Raw genomic sequence first — 24,749 nt, 5'->3', positions numbered from 1 at the left:
ATCACTGATTAATTCAAGAAAGAGCTTGTATAGACATTAAAGAACACATCAAGGTTCAAACAATATTTTCTGCATATAAGGATATTTTAAATTTTCTTCCCCCTGTGATCAGTCCCGTAATGTTATTGCATGATCTTCTAATGATTGCTAGGGTTTCAATAAAAATAGCAAATATTTAAGGGCAACCTTGTCTTGCCCTTAAATAGCAAGTACGTTGAATCACTGTTGGTTTAGTCAAAATGTTATTTACATGCAACCTACCTCTTGGATTGTTAAATAAAGTTCTAACAGAAGATACAAAATGGGGTCCCTAGTTAAACTTTTCAGGCACAGCCAACAAAGTGGACGACTTGATTGAATCAAGCAGCGTAACATTAAGTTATTTTTGTCCAGTAACAAACACTAAATAAATTAGTTACTTTACAAATTATCAGACATATATCTTGCAGGAATAAATAATAACAACAACAACAACAACAACCCTGTGCTTATATACTGCTCTTCAGGACAGATTAATGCCACACTCAGAATGGTTAACAAGTCAGTGTTGTTATTATTCCCTCAACAGACACCCTGTGAGGTAGGTGGGGCTGAGAGAGCTCTGGGAGAGCTGTACCTGACCCAAGGTCACCCAGCTGGCTTCAAGCAGAGGAATGGAGAGTCATTTGATCAATATGGATGTATTCAGAGATAAGCTTGCCCAAATGTCTGGCTAAAATAATCTTTAGCAGTTTATAATCTAGTTGAATCGGTGAAATAGGGTGGTGTAGTATCACCTGTGATAGATCTTACTTATTTAATGTTAAAGAGACTTTATGTTTTTGAAATGGCTGTTAAAGAGACCTTCGTCAACTCATATTTAAATAATTGCATTATAGGTTCCAATATAGAATCGCAACAAGATTTATCAAACTCTGATGGCAAACAGTTAGAACTTAGCAGTATATTGGCTTTAAGAGCACCTGATTTGCTAACTTCATGTGTACTAATTAGCATATTCCAACTTGATCAGTGCTCATCTGATACCTGTGATGTTTCCAGTTTTGGGATACTGTCACAGGTTCTATCATCTGTTTAATCTGGGGTATGCAGTTTATTATAAAAACTTTAGAATTCTTTGAAGATTTCTGGATCAGTAACCACAAATCTGTGTCGAATCTGAGCTAGCCTGCCGTAAGCGGGCACATGATAGGCCTACCTGACTCAGATCAGGACCATGGAAAGAGATGGCATAAGCCTTTGCTAGGCCTCTCATTAATTCAGATGGTACATCTGTAAGGACAGGTTTGCAGCCTCATCGGTGGTTGGATTTGTTCCTGTAATTTGATTCATTTGACCAAAACCTTTTGCTTTGAAACATTCAAAATCCTGCCCCCAAACGATCGTTGAGAGCCCTCTTGTCCAGCAGGCTTGTGACTGGAGGAACCATTTGCAAAAGCTGCTACTGCCGCCAGCTTTCTCTGGCTCTTCAGGCAGCGATTCTAACAGAGAGGGGAAGGACACTCGGACTTCAGTTCCCAGGAAAACTTGCGAAAACAATCAAGTGTTCTCCACGTGAAAAGAGTCACTGTGGGTAGTGATGGGAAAAGGATAAGGCATATTCTGCTGCTTAGCCAGCATTGCTTTTCTTATTGCCATTTGGCTCATCTCCATTCTTTCTCTCTTTGCACTGGTATTGCTGTTGCTATTGCCACCAGGGTAGTACCCTCAGAAACACACAGGATCTGATGGGCGCTCACTGTGAAGGCTGGAGGACTCTGGATCTGTGGTGGCCCATCAGGGTACTCAAACAGTGTGTTGCCTAGATATAGCAGAAGCCCTGGTGTGTTCCGTTCTAGGGTCTTTGGGGCTCAATGGAAGCCTTTCATTGGATCAGATTGGTAAAAGTACTCAACCTTCCACCTTTTCAGAGGCATCTCCTGAAAACGAACAAAAAAACTTGGCTCTCTCTCTCTCTCCTTGTCACAAAGTTTCTGGAGAGAATAAATGGCTCCATCAAGAAAATGAAAGCAATTTGATGTTTCCGCTCACACTTCTGAAAACTAATGTTCTTCCTTCTCCTACAGAGACTAATCGGAGTGGCAAAAAGGTTTTAGATGAAGAAAACGGGGCCTTTTTCATGTAACTAGTCCCAAGGAACTTTAACAATAGGGTGGGTTCACAGAACCACTGAGTTTGTCTTAAGCCTGTGCTCACTTATTCAAAAGTCTGTTTTGCAGGTCTTGTGCTGGACTCGTAGATGGCTCAGCACATCTCCAAAGGGTGACCTAACATGCTTTGGTTCAACCCTCCTTTGCCAAGATTTTTCAGTGCATGTCAAGTTGTGATCTGAAAACGTTCAACCCCGTTCTTGGGATGAGTTCAGTACATGTCGATTCTCTGAAAGAGTCAATGTACTTGACTTCAACATGAACATTGTTGTAAGAATTACCTCCTAACAAGGAACTCCATCACATTGGAGGGGGGTGCTCTTGCAGCTTAGCTAAGCTTTTCCTTTCTTCAGGGCTTTTTTTCAGCTGGAATGCAGTGGAACAGAGTTCCAGCACCTCTTGAAAACGGTCACATGGCTGGTGGCCCCGCCCCCTGATCTCCAGACAGAGGGGAGTTTAGATCGCCCTCTGCGCCACAACACGGAGGGCGATCTAAACTCCCTTCTGTCTGTAGATCAGGGAGCGGGGCCACTGGCCATGTGACCATTTTCACTGAGGGCTATTTAAACTTTAAAAAACGCCCCCTTGTTCCAGCTGATCCAAGGTGACTTCATTGTGCGGTCCTGGAAGCGTGCACACACTTTGCACGTGCGCATGTAGTACCGGGGCACCACTTCCCGCCAGGAGTTTCCCCCTGTGCTGGCAACCCATTGAGTTCCACCACCTCTTTTCCCATAAAAAAAGCCCTGCCTTTCTTTGTCATGGTAGCAGGTAATCAGCTGGCAGCTGAGGAAAATAAAAAATGAAAGCAGTTGTTTGAAGACATTTTAATGAAGATTGGCAAACTGATTGGATTTAATGGAAAGAACATTTAGAAATTTATGGTAGCTGAACTTGATGAGCAATAACTGATTTATAAGAATATAATTTTCATTATACAATTTGTAAAAATCATTTCATATTAGCGTAGGCCAATATTGTTTGCTTCTAGGACCATTATGTTCTGGAAAATACTGCTCAGCTTGAAGTACGGGTTCAAAGAGTTTTAATTTAAGATTTTTCCATGGGCATAACCCATACAATTGAAGTACCTTCAGGTCCTGTTGATTTCAAAAGATAGAATTAATCACGTACATACCTCTCCCCAATGAGGTGCTGGAAGTAGGCTGGATTGAGTTCCGTGTGCGCTACAGGAGATTCAGGACTGACTTCTTATTTTTTTGGAACTGTTGTGTGGCTTCCAGCTGTGATGTGCTCCAGCCCTAGCGTGGGCTCAGCTGGATCCAGATGCCGTTTGTCGCTTCTCTTGCCCCATAGGCGAAGAGGGGAGACAATGACAATCCCATCAGCTAGTCTGTTTGTAACCATTACTAAATGATCTGCCCTGACCGGGATAGCCCAGGTGAGCCTGATCTCGTCAAATCTCAGAAGCTAAGCAGGGTCGGCCTTGGTTGGTAATTGGATGAGAGACCTCCAGTGAAGACCAGGGTTGCAGAGGCCGGCAAGGGCAAAACCACCTCTGTCAATTTCTTGCCTTGAAAATCCCACCAGGATTGCCATAAGTCAGCTATGACTTGAAAATGCTCTCCACCTCCATACTAACAGTACAATCCTAAACAGAGTTATTCCAGTCTAAGCCCATTGATTTCACTTTCACTTAGACTGGAGTAACTCTGCTTAGGGTTGCATTATAAGTGATCTAAGAACTTGAATAATTCAGTTTTGAAGTTTGTGGAAAGCCAGGAGAGTGGAGGCCCTCCTAACCTTATTGTTTATTAATTTTATTTATTGGATTTATTATCCACTCTCCCCATAAACAGGCTCAGAGCGGATACCAGCATAGATAAATAAGTTTACAATAAAATCAGCATTAAAAGCATAAAAATAGTGTACATAATAAAAATTTGGCGGCCATCCATATTGCTCGACCCTGGCCCCCGAACATCCCCTGAGATGGGAGCGGGCAGACAACATTGATATATTGGTGGAGGAATGGGGTGTGTGTGTGTTATCAGGCAGACTATTCCATAAAAGGGGGGCACAATGGAGAATGCCTGTCTACAGGCCTGCTCAGATGAGTAAAGCTGTTGCTGTGGACGATAGGGGAAGAGGTGGTCTCGCAGATATGAGGGACCGAGGCCATGAAGGGCTTTGTAGGTGACAGCGAGTGCTATTAATTGAGCCCAGTAACCGATCAGCAACCCACCGAGCTACTGCAGAATTGGATCCATGCTCAGGATTTTGGCAAACAATATTTTCTAAAAAAATCTTGCTCGAAATGTTTGTGCTTCAAAATGTTCTTTTGTCTAGTATATAACTATTTCACCCCTCTTCCAAAAGCTCGAGGGAGCTTACATGGCCCTCTCCTCCATTTTTTACCTTCAGAAAACGCACACGAGGTAGGTTAGGCTGGAAGGCTGTGACGGGCCCAAGGTCACGGGGCAGCGTGAGGACTTAACCCCGAGCTCCTAGTCTGAAATTAACAACTAAACCCCACCCCACCGGCTACAGGTTGGACACGTGTCAGCTTCCCTCAAGTTTTGATGGGAAATGTAGGCATCCCGGTTTTACAGCTTGGCTCTCCATTACAGCTGCAAGACTAGGATGCCTACATTTCCCATCAAAACTTGAGGGAAGCTGACAAGTGTCCAACCTGCGTCAGGCGTCACTTGTAGCTTGGCTCATAGAGATGAAACCCATGTGTTATTCTTTGCAGGCTAAAGAAACAATTGTGGCTACCCAGAAAGTATCCACTTCAAAGAAGCGGTCTGATGTCAGTCAATTGCAAGCAAATCTTAAAAGGTAACTTTGGAGTTCATTCCTTCTTTACACAGCATTGTTTTATATGGGATGGAAAAGTGTTATTTATCTGCCAGTTATATTGGTGCCCAATGAGCAGATAATTGTAGACAGTAAAAAAAAAATGATTTATATGAAGTAACGCTGTCAGCTTAATGGCTTGTCCAGCTTTGCTTATAGACTTACCTGCTTCAATGGCAGAGCCAAGAAAGCTCTTACAACCTTGGGAAAGTTGTGTTCTTTTAATTGTCATTGAGCCTCTCACAGCGTTATAGATTAAAACTCCAGTTCTTCCTTGAGAACACCCACTTCAGATTTTCTGCTCAAATATTCCTTGAGCACCACAACAATGTAGATGGGCTTGGAGTCCCTCTCATCACTTCTAGCCCAGGCTTTGACAGGCCAGTCCTCCTCCCATTTTCTAACATGTATTATAGATGAAAGAAACGAAGTCGGAACAAGTTCTGTCGAGCTGAACAGAAGGACTGAGGCGTGCGTTTAGAACCAAGTCAGCATTCACTTAGCGGGTTCACTGCAGTGTGAGAGAAGCTACAACCTAGGCTGTGTGTCACTGTCAGAGTTGCCACATTATGTGGTACAATTCCCTCAGGCTGTGTTTTCAAATTTCCATGTGTGTGCTGTGTGTGTTAGTGTTAGTTAGTGTTAGTTATATGCAGGGCTTTTTTTCTGGGAAAAGAGGTGGTGGAGCTCAGTGGGTTGCCCTCAGAGAAAATGGTCACATGGCTGGTGGCCCCGCCCCCTGATCTCCTGACAGAGGGGAGTTTAGATTGCCTGTCAATCTAAACCCTCTGTCTGGAGATCAGGGGGCGGGGCCACCAGTCATGTGACCATTTTCAAGAGGTTCTGGAACTCCGTTCCCCCTGAAAAAAAAGCCCTGGTTATATGCCATCTCCCTAGAAGCTACAATGACACAACTGAGGCTATTGTATTTAGGTCACATCATGAGAAAACAAGATTCTCTGGAAAAGTCAATAATTCTAGGAAAAGTGGAAGGCAATAGGAAAAGAGGAAGACCTAAAACGAGATGGCTGGACTCAGTGAAAGAAGCCACATCCTCCAGTTTGCAGGATCTGAGCAAGTCTGTTAATGATAGGACATTTTGGAGGTCTCAACTGCATAGGGTCACCATATGTCAGATACTTATCAGCTGTATCTGCCGTAGAGATCCCTGTTTGTTGCAGAGGAATCTAGGACCTATTTGAGGGCCACGGCTCAGTGGCGGGACTGTAGCTCAGTGGTAGAGCATCTGTTTGGCAGTTCCATGATTCTGCTCCCCACTCTGTCTTTCTCTCTTTTTTATGCCCCGTTATTATCTGTAACTTGTTTTAATAAGGACAGCTCCTGAAAATGTCATAGAAATGGTTGAAATGTTTGTTTGTGTTTCCCAGTAATTTAAAGTTAGTACAAGGAGGAACATTAGAGACTTTTCTTTTACAGCTTTAATTAATCATGTTTATGACATATATTGAGCTGGGGAACAAGGTGACCGAGGCAATGTCAAAAATGATTGGGACCTTCTTTCCCAATGATTTACGTCTGCCCCTAAATGATGCTTATTACTCCATGTTTTTCCTGATCTGGCTTTGAAAGTTATTTGTATCCTTAGGCTTGTGATTTAGAGGATGTTGATCAGACTTCTGTCTTATTATATGAGCCAAGAGGCCCTTGGACACTTCCTGCCTCATGCTTGCACCATGAATGAAGATTTTGCTTTATGTCTATATACAGTAAGAGCCCCGTGGCGCAGAGAGGTAAGCTGCAGTACTGCAGCCCAAGCTCTGCTCACGACCTGAGTTTGATCCTGGCAGAAGCCGAGTTCAGGTAGCCAGCTCAAGACTTGACTCAGCCTTCCATCTTTCCAAGGTCGGTAAAATGAGTACTCAGTTTCCTGTGGGTAAAGTGTAGATGACTGGGGAACGCAATGGCAAACCACCCCATAAAAAGTCTGCCAAGAAAACGTTGTGATGCAATGTCCCCCTGTCTGGGGTCTGAGGCACAGCCCCTGGCCTCGCCGGGAGGAAGCAGTGGGAGGCAGCCAGGAGACAGCTGTCCTGCCACCCCAGCTGGCAACCAGGGCCAGAACCTGCATACACCAGGGGGAAGGGACAAAGGTCCAAAGTCTCAGAGGGCTAGAAGGGGCAGGGAGAGGCCAGCTAGTCCCACCCTAGTCCCTAGGGAGAGGGCAAAGGCAGGGGGAATAGGGACCCAGCAGCTGCCCAAAAAGGGCCCTTACCAGCCAAGGAGGAGAAGCAGCCACAACAGCTCAGAGCCATGCCCCAGCCTATACCTCAGCTAGAAGACAATAACCTGGCTCAGGAGATGCCAAGAGCAAAGCCCCTCCAGGTGGAGCTGCTCGAGGCATTCGGTGGAGAAGCTGTGCAGCCAGCCAAGGGGTCACAGCTGGGCCTGCCTTCAGCAATCAGCTCAGCCGGAGAGGCCTGGCAGCCAGCCAATGAGACACAGCTGTTGCTGGCCTATGCAGCCAAACCAGCTACCCCAGCTGCAATGGCTTAAGGCAGCCCAGGACAATGCTGGAAGGCCAGGGAGGGGTGTGGCCTGGCAGGTGGAGCCTGTAAGGAGGGTGGGCCACCCTATAAAGGATGGCTCAGAAGGGCACTGGGGTGGTGGGTTGTTTAGGAGAGTGGAGGAGGAGTGGTTGGAGCTTGAAGAGAGGGAGAGAATGAGTGAGCGAGGGAGGACGGTGATGAGGGAGTTGGAGGAGGAAGATGGACACTGGAGCAGGGCTAGGTTGAGCGGGCTTGCTGGTGGCTTGAGAGGGTGCAAGGATGAGGTATACCTCTCCTCCTTCCACGAATCAGGACCCTGCATAATCCCTAGCAGCATCCAGGTGCCAAAGTCAGGTACCGCGGCATCTGACACCGCAGCACCCAGGAGAAAACCTGACACCCCCATGGGTCAGTAATGACTCGGTGCTTGCACAGGGGACTGCCTTTACCTATCCTATATACAGTACACATGTATGCTTTCAAACTAGCAGCTTTTCTAATCATTAATAATATTGTAGTACTCTATAACAATAGTGAGTACTGCTCATATCTTAACAGTCTGGAATTGTAGTCTGTTATGAAAGGTAAAAACTGGATAGGATGGAGTGCAAGGAACTTCGCATCATCACAAGAGCAATAAAACATCTAGGTGCATTTTTGCGTCAAGAGAAGGCAATGCCATTGCACCATACTAAACCCAGCAAGCGAGACATGTTTGAAGGAAGGCTGTAGTGACACAGGAATGTAGCCTATCGGCTCAATTAATAGCGGGCCCTTCCTTGGGCACATTTACCATAGACAGAATCCTCCCCCGTTGGAGAAGGACTCCTTTCGCCAGAGAAACACACCACTGTGAGCTGAGCAGAGAAATAGGATGCAACCCACTCAGTGCAATTAACTTGAAAAATCCCTGGGAATACCATCAGTCATCGTAGGCACCCATCTGGCCAAGACAGAAGTCAGATTTACAGATCATATATTAGCGAAAACCCTTCCGTATCTTGCAAAAGGGAGTGTCTTTTTCTCCTCCTGCTTGTTTCTAGTTTTGTTTTAATGGGTTTTTTTTTAATCCACTTCGTTCCATGTAGTGTTCCTTCCCTTATGAAAGAGGATGCTTTTGTGTGTATAAAGTCTGGAAATGAACCCAACTTTTTATGCGTGGTCTACTTGCTTATAGTCTTTTTATGTTGTCATGCGACCACTGCCATTTAATGGCAACTATCTTGCAGCATCAGGGCAAATGAGAGTGACTCCAGAGCTCTTGGTGTTATGAATGGGGCTGCATAACCTGAAAATCTGAACAGACCACTGGCCATAAAGTGTCACAAGGAGCACTACTCAGATAATAGCACTGCTGAAGGAAGAGGCTGTCGCTGATGCTCAACAACACACTTCTCGTGGTGAAGAGCAGTGAGCCAATGAAAGCACATGGGAGCAGAGCTTCAACAACAACCCGAAGGGGATACATCAAGCTGGCTCCAGCGCGAAATTCCTGTTTGTGCTGGAGCCCTTGCACAAGCAGAAGCAAGGAAAAGACCATGAAAGCCACTTGCGCTCAGACTGATCCCCCCCCCCCCGCCCACACACACACTTCTGCTTGCACACAGTCTTGTGCACCCGATTTCTGAGCACCCTAATATATAGGGAGGAAATTGCTAGCTCTTGCGCAGGTGGAACTGTCCATTTATGTTCCACTTGTTCATCACTGGATCAAAGCCAGTATTTAGAGAACATTAAAAAAAAAGTTCAATCAGTCTCAAAGATCAGCCAAGAACATTCTCCTGATATATCTAAATTCTCACCATGTTCCAGGCCAGACAAAGTCAAGCGTATTTGTCATTCATCTGCAGGATGGTAATGAAAAAGAAAATCTTAATTTCAGAACATTTAGCTCTAAGAGGTGTAGGGGATGCCCTGCCCAAATTGAGGGGGCAATTGGTTTTCTTCAGTGAATTTTCATCAGACTTCTCACAGGGGCGAACGGGGGATGTAGAACCATTGAATGTAGAGCTACAAGATGATATTTAAACTCCTCTGAGTCAGTGAGATTTTCTTTTCTCAAAAAAAAGTCCCAAACTTTCTTTTAAAAAAAAACACACACAGCTTTTCTCCACGGTAGGAATGTGCGAGAATAGTAGTAAAATACTTTCTAAAGATGCCAAAGACATAGGAACAGAAGCCAAATGTGTGGTCTGACCTAATTGAAACAGGGTTACGGTATAAGCTTGTTTCAGACTTTTGGGATCAGCTTGTTTCCTTCCGTGGAAAGGTTTATTGAGGCCTTTGCTTGTTGCCCCCAAATACCTGGCACAGACAGACACCGTGCACTTTCAGAGGTGCCGGGTGCTTTGATGTATAACACCTCCGAAGTGCTGATGTTAGACTGGCTGTTCCAGTGGGCCGTCAGCATTGGCAAAGCAGCAAGAAATTCAGGCTGGTTTAAAAGCAGACAAGGTCTACAGTGGATTCAGGTGGCATTGCAATTCAGGAGCCGGCACTGTTGTCTGTTTTTTGTAATCTTCATCTGTTCGCCTGCCAGTTTTGTCTGCCGGGCATTTAGCAGACTGTCTGCACCGTGAGACCTCCAGGCAATTCTATTAGAGTGTTTTCGTATCCAGAATTTTCCTGGGAGGCGGGAAGGGGGTGGTTGAAAGATTATGCAAGGCTGGCTCCACATTTCTCAAATGAGACTTCTTGTTTGTTGTAAAGTTTTAGTTCTGCCAGACATCATCTTCCCATTGCACCAGATGTTGTAAAAAGTGCATGATAGCATGATATTGCTCCGAACGTCACAGCATCATAAATCTGGCAAAAAAAAAACCCTAGTCTTTTTGAAGAGAGGTGTTTGAGCCTGGAGTTGTGAACTGCAGCTGGTAATGAACATTTTTGCTTTTCATCTTGTCTGCTTTGTGAAGGTGCTGCACATTTAGTATCTCCAGGCCTGCAGAGAGTATGTTAGCTAATAGCAGAGAGGGTGGGAGTCTACTGAGAGTGAACATAACAAGTGCACAACAAGGTGAAAACCCGATTCCATTTCCCCGACTTTCAAGTGGCACAGAATGTACTATTTCTTTTGTTGCTGTAGTCCTTTTAGCAGCATTTAGAAGTGAGGGTCTTTTCCGCTCCAGGGTTACTGAACAGTCATTAGGAATTGAGCAAAGAGAGAAGTTGGTGGGTGGCTTTTGTTTGGCTGCGGTAGGGTTGTCAGCTTCGGCTTGGGAAATTCCTGGAGATTTGGAGACAGTGCCCAAAGAGGCCAGAGTCTGGAGAAAGGATGGAGCTCAGCAGGAACGGGATGCCATAGCGCCCACCCTCCGACGTTACCATTTCATTCCAGGGTTAGAGTCTCTGTAGTCTGGAGATCAGCTGCAGGAGGTTGCCGACCCTGTGCTGCTGCCACTATTGAAAAGTTCTTTGGCCTGTCAACTTGACTCTTCTGCCTTCGTTTTTCACAAAGCTTTCTCCCACTTATCCTAACCAAGTGTTCCTATCAAGCCTCCACTTTGTTGGCCATTCCTTCTTCTCCTCCATCTTGGAGATGAGACCAGCATTTCTCTGTCTGGCACAGGTGGCTCTCAGAAGTGAGTTTAGGGCCACCTTCTAGACAAAGGGCTGAAAAACAGATCAGAAAGGACAAGATTGACCATACACTCATGTTGTTATATTCATCAGGGAAACACCCAGATCTGGCCTTCTACATAACCAGTCAAGTTATTTCAAGATCCCAAGGGTCCAAACGCATTATCATCTCTGCTTAGGCCTGCATTCGCATTTTCAGCTAAAAGGCTTTCAGTTTTTCTGAAGATAGCAGACAGCTTTTGCAGCTGTACTTCAGAATATATGTACCTTGTTTTATCATCTGTGTCAGAGATGGGGGAGACAGAAGGCAAAGAAAGAGAAGATGGATACCAGGGCTTTTGGTAGCTGTGTCCTACATGTGGATTTCCTGCTTCCTTCCCTAATCGAACGGGGACAGTTCTTTTGCTGCATCACGCATCCCCACTTTGCTAAGATGATAGCACCGAGCACCTGACGCCCACCTTCTCTCAGGGCCAAACGAGGTATTTGCTGGGACTCCATGGCCAAAGCTCCAGAGGCTTTTTAAGCTCATTTGCCAGGCATGTGAGAGCCCACAGTAAACACGGTTGAATAATTATTTCTGTGGTTGTTGTGGATTTTCCGGGCTGTGTAGCCGTGGTCTTGGCATTGTAGTTCCTGACGTTTCGCCAACAGCTGTGACTGGCCAACTTCTGACCTGCCAACTTCTTTTCCACACTGTGACACTGAGAGATCTCTGTCTTTTGGTGCTACACCTCTGAAGATGCCAGTCACAGCTGCTGGCGAAATGTCAGGAACTACAGTGCCAAGACCACGGCTATACAGCCCGGAAAATCCACAACAGCCATCGTTCTCCGGCCGTGAAAGCCTTTGACAGTACAATTATTTCTGTGTTAATATGTTGGCAACACTCCTGAATTCAGCTTCTGGTGGCAAAACGGGTTAATAATTAATTTTATTGTGTCTTCCCAGGGTGGTACAATTACAGCTTTCGATTCAAGGGGTTGGATTCAGCCAACTTTTTTTGGTTATTCTTACCCAATTACTGGCCTGGAGTCCCACGTTGCTTTTGTCCATGCAGGTCCTATGGGCCCCAGCTTGCTTTCACCAATCAAAGGAGGACCCCCTGTTAGTAGTCAGATGCTTCCTCATACTAAAAAAGCAGTTTACTGGTATGGAATATCATAAACCCCTTGCCAGAAGTCCCTGACACTGCCTGGCCCCAGGTAGAGTAGATGCCAGCTGGCCTGGAAACTGGAAAGTTACCAAGACATGAGTCACAGGAGAATGACTGGCTGAATGGCCCCCATCTCCTGGAGAGAAGTAGAGATAACGAGGCTTGCTGAGGAGTCTCCCAGCTTAATGCCATCAATGCCCTTCCATGCTTCCCCTTAACCTACTTAGGCTAATCAAGCTATTCAGCAAACTAATAACCTTCCGGTCAAACACTTATCAGGTGATCTGTTACCGGAAGTGGTCTCCTTGCAATAAATATGATTTGTGGGGGAATTAGCAAGCAAGGAAGACAGCAATGTGAGAGGCGGTAACTGGGATCTATCACTGGTGTATACCAGGTCGCTTCTGAAATAGAACAAGCAAGTCTGGTGCTTAATATCAAACAATAACTTTTATTGAACACAAGAACTTCATGCACATACACACAAATTACTGGGGAAAATAATTACACAGAGAGAGAGAGTCCTAGGAAATGTAGCCAGAGATTGGGAATAGAGAGGGGGGGGTCCCATCCTGGAGGGGGGGGTCCAATCCGCGGAGAAGAGGGTAGCTTCGAACGCCAGCATCCTTGACCAAGGGAGCAAGAGGCTTGGGCAAACCTCAAGGGAACAATGCTTATGGATCCAGAAGCGTGAACAATTTGAATGGGGCCAGAGATCTACCTTTATAGGTAAAATGTGCCCTGAGGTGGATGAGCCCACCTAGCCGTTAGAACAAAGGCTCCAGCGGTTAGTTCCTGGGTTAGACAAAAGGCTTGAGTACCTTGATTGGCAGCTGCCAGGGTGTGTGAATACAAATGTTAAACTAGTTCTAGCGCTGCACAAAAAGGACAGTTTTTGTAGGCAGATTATGGCATTTTGGACCCACTGCAGCTTCTGAACAGTCTTCAAGGGGAACCTTGCATACATCTCATTATTTATTTACATACTTCATTTACACTCCACTTTTCTCCCCAGTATGCCTGACATTGTTCTCCTCTCTTCCCTATTATCCTCACCTTGTGAAGTAGGTTACTCTGAGAATGAGTGACTGGTCCAAGGTTACCCAGTGTGCTTCCGTGGCAGAGTGGAGATTCGAACCTGGGTCTCCCAGATCCTAGTCCTACACTCTAACCACGGCACCACACTGGCTCTGTGCCTAAAAGTCATTGCTTCCTTAAGAGAGTGTACTACCTTCCCTTCATGGACACTGTCCTCACATCCAGTCTCTGCTAACCAGATTAAGTTAGCTAGGAGGGGCAAGGGGCTAGATGCCTGCAGGAAGCCCACCAGCTGAAAGCAATAGCCTTTTTGCCCCTCACTCCCCCAGCAATTGGTAACTGGCGGCCTCATTCTTGAGCATCTTCTCTGCACACTCCAGTGAACCCATCTGGAAGTAGCCCGAGTAATTGCAACAGGAAGATGCTGATGATATCTCCATCTTGGACTCTGCTTCTGTGTTGGACTCAATGCAAACAACTTGATCTGTTAATGCATGTTGGACATAGGTCCTAGTATCTGACAGAGGGATGAGCTTGAAGGTATGATGTGCAATACTGCAAGAGCCCAAAACTACCAGTAACAGAGGTCCAAGTCAGGTCTGCATAGACACAGGGCGGTGAAGAAAGCTTGCTTCCCTACAAAGGCATAACTTTTTTAGAGAGGACCTATGACAGCTTCAGGTTGGATTCAGGAAGAGTCCTTGGCCATTTGCGCTTGAGCTTCCTTACCTAAAAAGGTAAAGATTTGTAGCCTGTGTCAATCTCGTGTATTTCTATTATTTCCATTACTTTAAGGAATCCAAGCCTGGCCTTTTTTGCTCTGCTAATTTAGTGCCTGATATCATTTATGTGGGATCATTAAACGGGAATATATATATTTTAATGACGGTTGCCAGGGCTAACAAATGCTCTTATCTTTTAGCTCATTTTAGGATGGGAGTGGGGGTAACTCCAAGAATATTAGATTATATGATAAGTGCAGTGACTTTGGAGCCCACCCCAAGTGCCTAATCATGTGATTCAAAGTCATGACTTTTCTTTTGCCAATTAGCCAGGATGATAAGGGTTTATTGTCTCTCAAGGATGACCATTTTTAGTGCGTTGGCTGTAATATTAAATTCACTGCAGTGTCATTAAAATGTTTAATCACAGGAAAGATCTAGCCGCACAACTCAAGTAAGCCGAAAAAGAGGGGGGAAAGGTATTTTGAGCATATTTCTCTCATTGTAAAAAGATTTGCGATATCGTATCTGTATCTACCTGGCTGAATAAATACTTAATTCTCTGTATCTAAAGACAATCCGATATATCTGTATGCAGTCTTTAGACTGACTGACTCACCAATTCTCAAGGAGTTACAAAAACAGTTGTTTCCACATAGTCCAGAACCTAAATATGGTACACACGTAGTTAACACAGTCTGGTGGCTTGAAAAATCCAAATGTAGAAAGTTTGTACATGAAGCATCACTCTCCCGGAAGCAAAAATTTCCCCACTTTCCCCTTCCCGCAACAGCCTCCATGTGACCAGCTAGAAAGCTGAAATCTCACAACAGATTACCTCAAAATAGTATCTGACGAAGAGAGCTGTGGTTCTCGAAAGCTTATGCTACAGTAAAGTCGGTTAGTCTTAAAGGTGCTACTGGACTCTTTTCTATTTTGCTCAAAATAGTAGTCCAAGATGTCATTTGCGGTCAGGGGATTGTCTCTCAGTGCAGGCCACTATGGGATGGAAGGTGGGTCTGAGGAAATTCAATTTTGCCATTTTTTTTTAGTCATTTGTATTTGTCTTGGGCAAGATTTCCAGCAGCAGCCAGAAACACATGTCTGGGCTTGCAACATATATGCAGAATCTGTTAGTCTTTAGATAACTCTGAAGGGTTAACACAAAGATAATTGAAGCCAAGAACTGGACTTTCCTATCTTTTGGGGTGCTTCGCAACATCTGCGCAAGTCACATAGCTGCACCCTATATACACAACACTTCTGGGTTTTTTTGGTGCTTTCCTGAGAAGCCAGCTGTTCATGTTGGAAAAAGCCTTGGCAGACAGTCTGTTTGGCACATAATTTCAGTTGCTGACTTCTCCAGCAACAGTCCCTGGTTCCAGTCTAGTCTCTGGCATCTCCAGTTAAATCGGTCTCGCAAAGCAGGTGTTGGGAAAATCCTTTCTCTGCAGAGAGACCCTCCCCGCCGCCCCAAAACCAATGCCTGTCAAAATAGAAAATACTGAGCTAGATGAGCCAGTGGTAGAACTTGGTATATTGCAGTTTTGTATGTGAATATGATGCTGAAGGCTTAAAAAAATGTGTGATGGCCCTTAGTTCTCCAGCTGCTTTCCTGCTGATGCGTTGCTTTAGCCAGAGTGGAAGTGCAACAGCTCACTAGAATCAGCACTGCTTCAATCTGCCTATGGGAAGACCAGGAAACAAGGAAGAGAAAGCAGAGGCAGACAAGGATCTTGCTTCCTAATTGCTTTTAACTGCCCAGGTTTAGGTTGCAACGCTAAGGGACAGCAGCTCCCCAACTTCCCCTGTTTCGGTCTCTTTCTTGCTGAACTTTCGTTTGATGAATTGCCAACCCTATCGAGAGAACAAGTAATTGTGAAGCCCTACTGCACAGTCTTTCGAATAGCAGGTTGGCATGATGGCCCAGAGCCTCTTTTATCAGCTGCATCTGGTGCGCCAACTCTCTCGCTACCTAGACTCAGCTAATCTGGCCATACTGATCCATGCCCCTGTAACCTCACGATTAGAGATGGACATGATCCAAAAAAAATTAACGATCCAGCTGATCGTTGATCGGTGCCAGCGACGATCCCGAATTAACGATCCACACCGAGCATCTCCCGTTCCCGATCCGTGGATCATGGAGGCCAAAGCAGGCTGCGCTGCTATTCCCAGCTATGTGGGAAGGTGGGTGGTGGTGGCGGCCGCTGGGCCTGGCAGGCACGGGGAGGCGGCGACGAGCCGCCTCCCCTCAGGTCCCATTCAGCAACACAGGAGGTCTGTGTTTGGCCGTCAGAGCTGCCTATCAGGGTTTGCAGGGATGAGATTGGAGTGCTCATGGCTACAGAACACCCCCTTCCCCCTCCCTCCCCTGGGTGTCTTCTCCCAACTTGTGACTGCTTTGCTGCTCCATGGTTGGAAGGAAGCCCTGCTGATCAAGGAAAGCTGGGCTTCCATTTGGGTTTCCAGGGCAAGAGAAGGAGGGCAAACAGAGCTCAGGCTTTCCCCTGGCTCCGTTGCCAGGGGAATAGATTGCTGGCGCCTGAGTATCTGGATCCCCGATCCGAACCCGAACGCAAAGATCCAGGCCTCTCCCGATCGCTGGATTGTTGGCCGTGGACGATCATGATCCGCCAGGTCACGATCGCACGATCGCCGTTATCATGGTTTTTTTTCAATCGTAATGCGAATCATGCCCATCTCTACTCACGATTGGATTACTGCAGTGTGCTCTACGTGGGGCTGCCCCTGAAGTCAACCTGGAAACTACAGCTGGTCCAGAATACAGCAAGCCCGACTGTTGTCAGGCGTAGCTGCTTGGAACGTGCGGTACAGATTTTGGAACAGCTACATCAGCCACCAGGTTTTGTGAGTTCAATACAAGGAGCTGGCCCTGACCTTTAAAGCCCTTCACGACCTGGGACTCACATATTTGAAGGACCGTCTCCTTCCATACATCCCAGTGCGCCAACTACGACCAGCAATTTGTTGGCTATTAGGGTGGCCCATCAGGCACCCATCGGAGCTGGAGACTTTTCCATAATGCTTCCTGCTTTGTGGTACAGGCTCCAGTATCTCCTTGGAGATATTTAAGAGTTGCTGCAAGACTTGCTTGTTTATCAGGGCTTTTGAGGCCGTGAGAAGGGCAGGTGTTTTTTTTTAAGGGAGGGAGGGAGAGATTTTATCTTCGTTTTAATTTGGAAATGTTTACAATCATTTTGTAAGCTGCCTTGAACTATGTGGAAAGGCAGGGTATAAATGCTTAAAATAGCTAAATTAAATACATAGGTTGGGGGATTGAAAAGCTGCCATTTCTGGGAGTCTTCATGCTTTTCAGGAGGGTTGACTCCCAGTCAGACATTTCCTAGTAAAATGAGACAGTCTGAGAAGGACTAAAACAAAAGGAGGCCATCAGCCAACTTAGGTTTTTTTAGCCGAATCATAATTTGCTTTCTAACTAGTGATCAGATCGCCAAAAAGATACATATGTGGGTTCTAGATCAAAAGAAGCCTGAATTCTCCCTAGAAGCTAAAATAACTAATCAGAGGCTGTCGTACTTTGGTCATATCCTTGTTATGTCTGAAAAAGGCTATCTCCTCCAGTGCCCCACCCAATAAAACACTGGAGGCCTGGAGTAAGAAGAGGGTTAGATTTATTTTGTTGTTGCAACAGTGGGAGGAAAACCAGGCATTAGAAGCGCCCCCCCCCATTTTCCTTCTGTCTCCTCCCTTGAGCAGCCATTTTTATAGAGTTTTTGACATCACAATATCAGTGTACTTAATTACAATATAATTGGTTCATAGTATATGTTGCAGTTAAAAATTTCAGTATGCATGTCACCTTTTAGTGCAAAGTCAGCTCATGTCCCATTTGCGCATGTGTGACACTACAGAATAAGCCATTGTCTTGAGTATGTTACCTTTTAAGAATTACACTCTGGCTGAAAGTATCTGGCAAACAAACAATGCCATTATACCATTATTTTCTGAGACAAAGCTCTGAATTCTTGCTTTCAATACACAGTGTAACTGAACACCGTTTTTCAAAGTTACTAAGCAATTGTGAACTGCTTATAGCAAACATAAGAAATCACTGCTTCTATTAGGTCCATCAGCATACAATTTTTTATTAATTATTATAGCTGAGCTAATCATCCTGATTAGACAAGACTCCCTAAAAAAGACGATAATGCTAGGAAAAGTTGAGGGCAGTAGGAAAAGAGGAAGGACACAACATGAGTTGGATCGACTCTACAGCAGAAGCCACAGCCTTAGCTTGGAAGACTTCAGCAGGGCTGTCAATGATAGGACGATTTGGAGGTCATTAATTCATAGGGTCACCATAAGTCGGAAATGACTTGATGGCACAATACACACTCTTAGTGAAATGTGGTTGGCATATTATAGAAACCTCAATAAAGGGGCCTTTTTGAAATATCAAAGGAAGTATAAGATTTCCACTTTGTTACAAACCATGACTTGCTGTTTCGAAAGATATCACATAATTTCTGATGCAACGTGGAAGTGACAGCTTGTGCTGGGGGCTGATTCTCTTAAAAATGGCCTAAAACTTGGCCCAAGGCAAGCTGGCGGTTGGGAGGTCTTTGTGGGGGGGAAAGGTGCATGGCACAGGGACCTCAATGCAGGAGGGGGGAGAATGGGATGAAATGGCCCTCCTACTTCCTGTTATGCTATCTTGTGTCAGAGGAAGTTCCACTGGAGTAGACGCAGGGGGTGACTTAAACTTCAGTATGGGAGGGGCGTGAATGGGTTTTGCTAAATAAGATGGGATTTGAAGGGAGAGAAGAAGAAGGCATCACAGAGGTATTCCCAACAATGGCTCCAGGTTTAACTGTAATTTTTTTTTTCTGTTTAGTCGGGATGGGGGGGTAGACAGAAGTACAGGTGGAAATTCGTGGGAGATGTGGCTTTATATTTCATTGTACTACTAAAAATACATTTAAAAGAAATAGTATCAACATAATCCGACGTAAAACACACTCATCTATTTAAATTGCAACAAATGTTTGTCTGTTTGTTTGTTTGCTAACAAAAGGTGTTTTTTTTTCCTCTTTGCTTTGGAGCGATTTGGTGTAATTAAGATAATATATTGAAAATAGTAAAAAAAGAGGCAGCAGAGCTAAATCTGCAGTGGAGACAGTAGGTAAAGCGTGCCACTTCAGCACATAACAAGTTATACCTTGACGCATGTTTTTGGTGCAAAGTAAATTGCTGGTTGAAAATTATTCAGCATAAGCTAAAAAATCTGTATTTTGCAGGCCTTCTGGGGATTAAAAAGAAATCTGAACAAAGGCTTTGCCTTGCCTCCGTGTCTGTGTTTCTTTTTGATTTAGCACCTATGCGTGCCATGATGAGGTCAGCAAATTTGGGGAGAAACAGCAGGGGTGAGCAACAAAGCTGACAGAATGTTTGAAAAACTTGATGCTTGAGTAATGGCACACAGAACCGAGGGCACACATTCGTGTTTTTAACCATTTGCGTCTGGTTCCCTGGACCCAAATTGTGTTCTGTGCAGCCACGCAGCTGCTGCAGGGAATGGCTTCTAAACAAAAGGAGAGCCCGAATGGGCTCGTAATGCTGCAGCGGGACGATGCAGGGCTCCTGTCTCTCCCGCAACTCTTTTCCCACACCAAAACACCATGGGGAGTTTTCCCCACTTTTGCTGCTTCACATGGAATGTGCAAACGAAGCAGCCGAAATGTGCATTGTTTTCACATGCGAGTGAAGACAGGCGCTCTTCCTCCCCTTCTGATGGCATTTTGAGCCCATTTGGGCTTTCCTCTTACCTTTTTTTTAAAGAAGGCATTCCTTGCAAAGAACACAAATTGGGCCCGGGGAAGGTTTTTTTTAAAAAAAATTGAAAATCCGATCCCTTGCAATGTTATCTTCAGAACAGCTCAGAGAGTTAAGTTAGGCTGAGAGAGAGAGTGATTGTCCCAAAGATACCAGGGCCGTTTCCAGACGGCTTACCTGGCTCCGGAACATTGCGCCATCTTGTGGGGAAAACGCGAAATATCGCGTTTTCTCGCGCGAGTTTTGCGATGTCGCGCAAAACTCGCGCGAGAAAACGCGATATTTCGCGTTTTCCCCGCAAGATGGCGCAACGTTCCGGAGCCAGGTAAGCCGTCTGGAAACTGCCCAGGTGAGCCTCACAGACAAATCAGCATTTGAATCTGGGGCTCCCCGTCCCTAGGCCAGCCACTAGACCACATTAGCTCTCAAGTCCTGTGAAGCGCTATGAGGTCCGTTGCACATCAGCATCATGCTCCTGGGCAGCTGTCTGGTTGAACCACCGGTGGTAGCTTTCAGGAAGCAAAAATGGGAGCACAGAGCTGAATAGTAGTTTTGGAGTATCTAAGGCAGGAGAGTGGCCTATCTCCCGTTTTAGATACCTCCAAACCACTATCCTCTGAGCTCCTTCCCTTCTTTTTTTTTAATTATTTTTATTAATTTTTCATAAACAAACAACATATTAAACAGTGAACGCAGTAAAAATAACAGATTATTAATTTTGTGATAGTACAATATTAGTGATCAGTTCCTATTAAACTTGATAGATAAGTTATACCAGCAGTATAACGACTGCTTAGTTTTTCAAAAGATACTAGAAGCCAGATCAAACAACTGAGTAATACAATTAGCAACAGTGCAATATTTAGTAGGGCTTATAAATTTGTGACTATCTCTAGTCCTATGAAAAAGGAATTTCTACATTCTTACAAAAACCCTTAAAAAAGAATATCTATCTATAAGCTCCTTCCCTTCTTGAAGGCCATAGTCACCTCTGTGTTTGGGAGCTGGCACTAGTTTGGAGCATTTTTTTCATAGACCCATGCCCTTCTGTTACCTCCGACCAAACATTACACGCTTTTGGGAGACTACCAAAACCTGTGAAACCCACATGAAAGTACATGTCATGGTCAATAAATCCCTCCTTGAGACTGCTCTTAAAAACCCTGCCATCTGTCTCCAATGTAAAAGAACAGTCTAAAAAGAGGAATGACCACGATTTGGCAGAAGGAATGAGTGAGGCGCTCAAGTGCCAGCAAGTTGGCTACTGGAAACTCTCCTGACTTGTGGTTGATTTATGAAACTTCTCGGGAGTCGTGAAAACGGCACTAATGAGCATCTGTCTTGGATGCCTTCTGATATCCTGCCAGCAGAGATAAACCTTCCAGTGTTTTTCCGACGAAGATTCCCCTGTGCTGTTTTGTATTAAAGCGACATGCTGCACATAGCCATCACTTGTTCATTTCTGATTACAGGAACGTGCTAACAGAGAAGCTGGAAGTGGACCCCAGTACGTACTCATTCCCAGATGTGACAAACATTGTCCAGGAAAAACAGCGCATTGGACAAGGACCTATTAAACTTCAGCGGCAAAGAGTTGTGGATACCAAGAGCACATCAGAAGTCTTTGATGATGACCCGGAGGTCCCACCTTTAATTTGATGTACCAATGTATATGTGTTAATTGACTTTCTGAAGATTGTTGATGGGTTCTAAGAATCTATATCTTGCCTATGACCACATTGCCATGTTCAGTTGGATAAAGAACAAAAAATGTTTTCCTACAAACCTTAATTTTCTTGGGTAATCATTGAATCCCTAGCATGATGGAGGTCCCCTGTAACTGTGAGCCAAGCTACAAATGACAAATTACCCGAGGACTGCACGTGAAAGGAGTCACAATGTTAGCCGGGAAGCTGAGTTTTAAGAAAGATCGAAAGGCTTTGTCAGTTTCCCCTCTCTACAGAGACTGAGATTGCTCCTCAGAGGGTTTGTTAATTTCCTCCGGAAGACTCTGTCCCTTTCACCTGGGGTTCTAGGAGGTGAAGAGGAAATTAACAAACCCTCTGAGGAGCATATAGAGGGGAAATTGACAAAGCCTTCTGATCTGTCTTTTAAAACTCAAGCTTCCCAGGTAACATCGCGACTCCCTTCATGTGCAGTCCTCGTGTAATTCATCATTTGTAGCTTGGCTCTTAGAAGAAAAATAATATTTTTATAGGATTCTCATTGTCAGAGAAAAAGACAATGAGTGATTCCGCACACATTGGATAATGCACTTCCAATCCTCTTTATAGGTCATTTGGAATGGATTTTTTTGTGGGCGGAATAAAAAATCCACCTCAAACGATTGATAAAGTGCATTGAAAGTGCATTATCCAATGTGTGCGGAATCAGCCTATGTCAGATAAAAGAGTTCTCCCTGATGAACTAGTTTTCTATGTGCAAGGAGTGTTTTTGTGTAAAGGAGCATGCAGTCACATTAACCTTCAGCTGCAGCCTAAAATGATATAGGCCAGACACAGGTTTACTAGCTCAGATGGCAAGTTTCATTTTTTAATAATAATAATAATAATAATTGATTTATATACCACCCTTCAGGACAACTTAACTCCCACTCAGAGCGGTTTACAAAGTATGTTGTTGTTATCCCCACAACAACAATCACCCTGTGAGGTGGGTAGGGCTGAGAGAGCTTTGAGAGAGCTATGACTGATCCAAGGTCACCCAGGGCCATTTCCACACTACTTACCTTCATCCGGAACGCTGCAGAACGTTGCGAAGAAAACCTGGAAGATAGTGTCTTCTTTTGCGAGTTTTGCACGATGTTGCGCAAAACTCGTGCGAGAAGACGCTATCTTCCACATTTTTTTCGCGACGTTCCGCAGCGTTCCAGATGAAGGTAAGTAGTGTGGAAACGGCCCAGCTGGCTTCAAGCAGAGGAGTGGGGAATCAAACCCCGGTTCTCCAGATTAGAGTCCTGCTGCTCTTAACCACTACATCTGGAGATGCATGCACTAAAGGGTCAAATTCCATGTGATGTTGGAATCCTCTAACTGGAAAATGCTTGCACCGTTTTCCTAATCTGAAATGCCCCCCTTCCCAGGATGTTTTATGCCTCAGTCTGGGGAAAAGACAGGCACAGTATGAGTGCCTGTCTTTTTTAATTTACCAAAGCACCCCAGGAGGGCTATTAAGAGGATGGGTTAAGCCCCCTGTCTGTTGTGTGCCAGATCCCATGTTGAGAGATCCATAGGCAGATAATATTCGTGACCTTGCACTACCTAGTTTACAATGTGCACCACCAATCATCACTGGCTCCACCAGTGATACCGTGTCATTTTTATTTTTGCTGCTTGAAGCAGGATCAGCTGTGCCCAGCTGGCAGATCAGGCAGAGGTCCACAGATTTCCCAACTCAAAACTGGAGGCCAAAGTTTGATATTCTAGTATTTCTACGTCTCTGTTCATTCACACACACTGCATCCAAACCCCACTGCAAGCCTCAAAGCCATCTCTTATTAGCGGTAGCCAGGTGCCTCTTTGCAAAGAATGACAGTCCCGCTCAAGAGTCGCTCTTGGTTTTCAGCCTCAATGAAGCAGAAAGTTTTCTAATGCCAATTCAAGCAGTCATCCTATGCCCACAGGGTACACTACTCAAAGATGTGTGACATAATGCGTGGTTTGGCCTTCATACAGTAAATTACAAGAGTACAAGCTGGCACTGAAGGTATCTCATCACTATTATATCTTTGCATCTTGTTGTTTTCTGGAATATTGGCAGTTTTTTAGGGCAAAAACTGCCAAATATGTCTCAGATAACTTTTTGTTCTATAATAACAAAAAAAATTGTTCCATTTATAACCCATTCAGTGTTTTTTATGTGTTTTTGTGGACACCATCTTCATTTTGGGATGCCCGGTACCTGCTGTTTGCACAGGCTAAGGAAGGCTCTCTCGGGAGTGAGGCCCGTCAGCCACAAACTGCTCCTTGTTTGTTAATGAATTGTAAGAATCTGCCCAAATATAACCTTGGCATCAGTCTCCCTCAGAACCCCTGCTGAGAAGCAGCTGTTGGCTGTCGAGATCAAGCAGGGGTCAATGCTTTGATTTCAATATTGTGTCCACATTTGCTTTGAACTATTCTTCACTTAAAATAACTACCTTTGCAATTGAACATAAACGGTCATGGTTTAGACAGAGAGCCACAGAATTGGGAGAAAAATCTGTGCTGCTTATGGCCCAGCTGTGCCCCTGCTGCAGGGACTCCCATCCCTCAGGTTGTCCCCCCCTCAGTTCACGATCAGCCCCGGCCACTGGCAAGAACACCTGGTTAAAAGGGCCCACCGAAAGGAAAGCCATCACAGGGGGCTCTGGGATACACTTCCCTGTCAGGTGGGGCTGCGGGACTACCAAAGTGAGAAGACAACCTGACACATGTAGGGCCCCAGCACTGTGCAAGGTGTCCCTTCCAGGAGTGGACAGGACATCTAACTTAGAAGGAAAGTTCTTGGTGAATTGCTGGTCTGAAGGTTCATTGGCAGCCAGGAACAGGAACAGCCAAGCTCTAACAGCTCTGCCAGCACTATTGGGACCCCTCAGCTTAGGCCTGGCCAGCAGGGCACACGATGGGTATTGGCTGATCTGTTTCCTCCTCCTCTGCTGCAGCAAATTGGGCGAGCTCTCACCCATGGCTGAGCCGTGTGGCCTCTACCAAACTGGCTTGTAGTGTGACAGGTGGCACACATTCTGGCTTGCTCTTCGACCATTTTTTACTTCCCGGTCTGCCCTTGGCCTTTAGGATACACTTTCATTCTGTGCAGGACTCTCTCAGCTTAGAGGAGGGCAATAATTGTGGTTCTTCAGCGGGGGGCACAACCCCCTAAGAAATGCTCTGGAACGTCCATTTATGGAGCCTTGCTTATCCTGTATCCTCAAGCCTGGGGTGACCAAACATACAGTCCA

At 45.1% G+C, this 24,749-nt stretch overlaps 1 protein-coding gene across 2 annotated transcripts in view; it reads left to right on the top strand.

The window, feature by feature from the left end:
* The window catches only part of DNAAF11 (dynein axonemal assembly factor 11), a 46,381-nt gene extending 24,748 nt beyond the window's left edge, over positions 1-21,633 (top strand). Inside the window, exons 11-12 of one of the 2 annotated variants that reach the window (XR_008597427.1) lie at positions 2,067-2,152; positions 4,867-4,943. Coding sequence is in view for 1 of the 2 variants with exons in the window: in XM_054985220.1 (XP_054841195.1) it covers positions 4,867-4,952; positions 21,262-21,448 (273 nt within the window). In the remaining variant the exon portion in view is untranslated. Of the gene's footprint in view, positions 1-2,066; positions 2,153-4,866; positions 4,953-21,261 lie in introns of those variants that run through there. The other variant, XM_054985220.1, reaches the window with a different exon arrangement.
* Positions 21,634-24,749: the final 3,116 nt, after the last annotated feature.

The sequence above is a fragment of the Eublepharis macularius genome, chromosome 7 (assembly GCF_028583425.1).
Source record: "Eublepharis macularius isolate TG4126 chromosome 7, MPM_Emac_v1.0, whole genome shotgun sequence".
In the NCBI taxonomy this organism is placed as follows: Eukaryota; Metazoa; Chordata; class Lepidosauria; order Squamata; family Eublepharidae; genus Eublepharis; species Eublepharis macularius.
The sequence above is the reverse complement of the archived record's forward strand: the minus strand, read 5'-3'. Positions and strand labels throughout refer to the sequence as shown.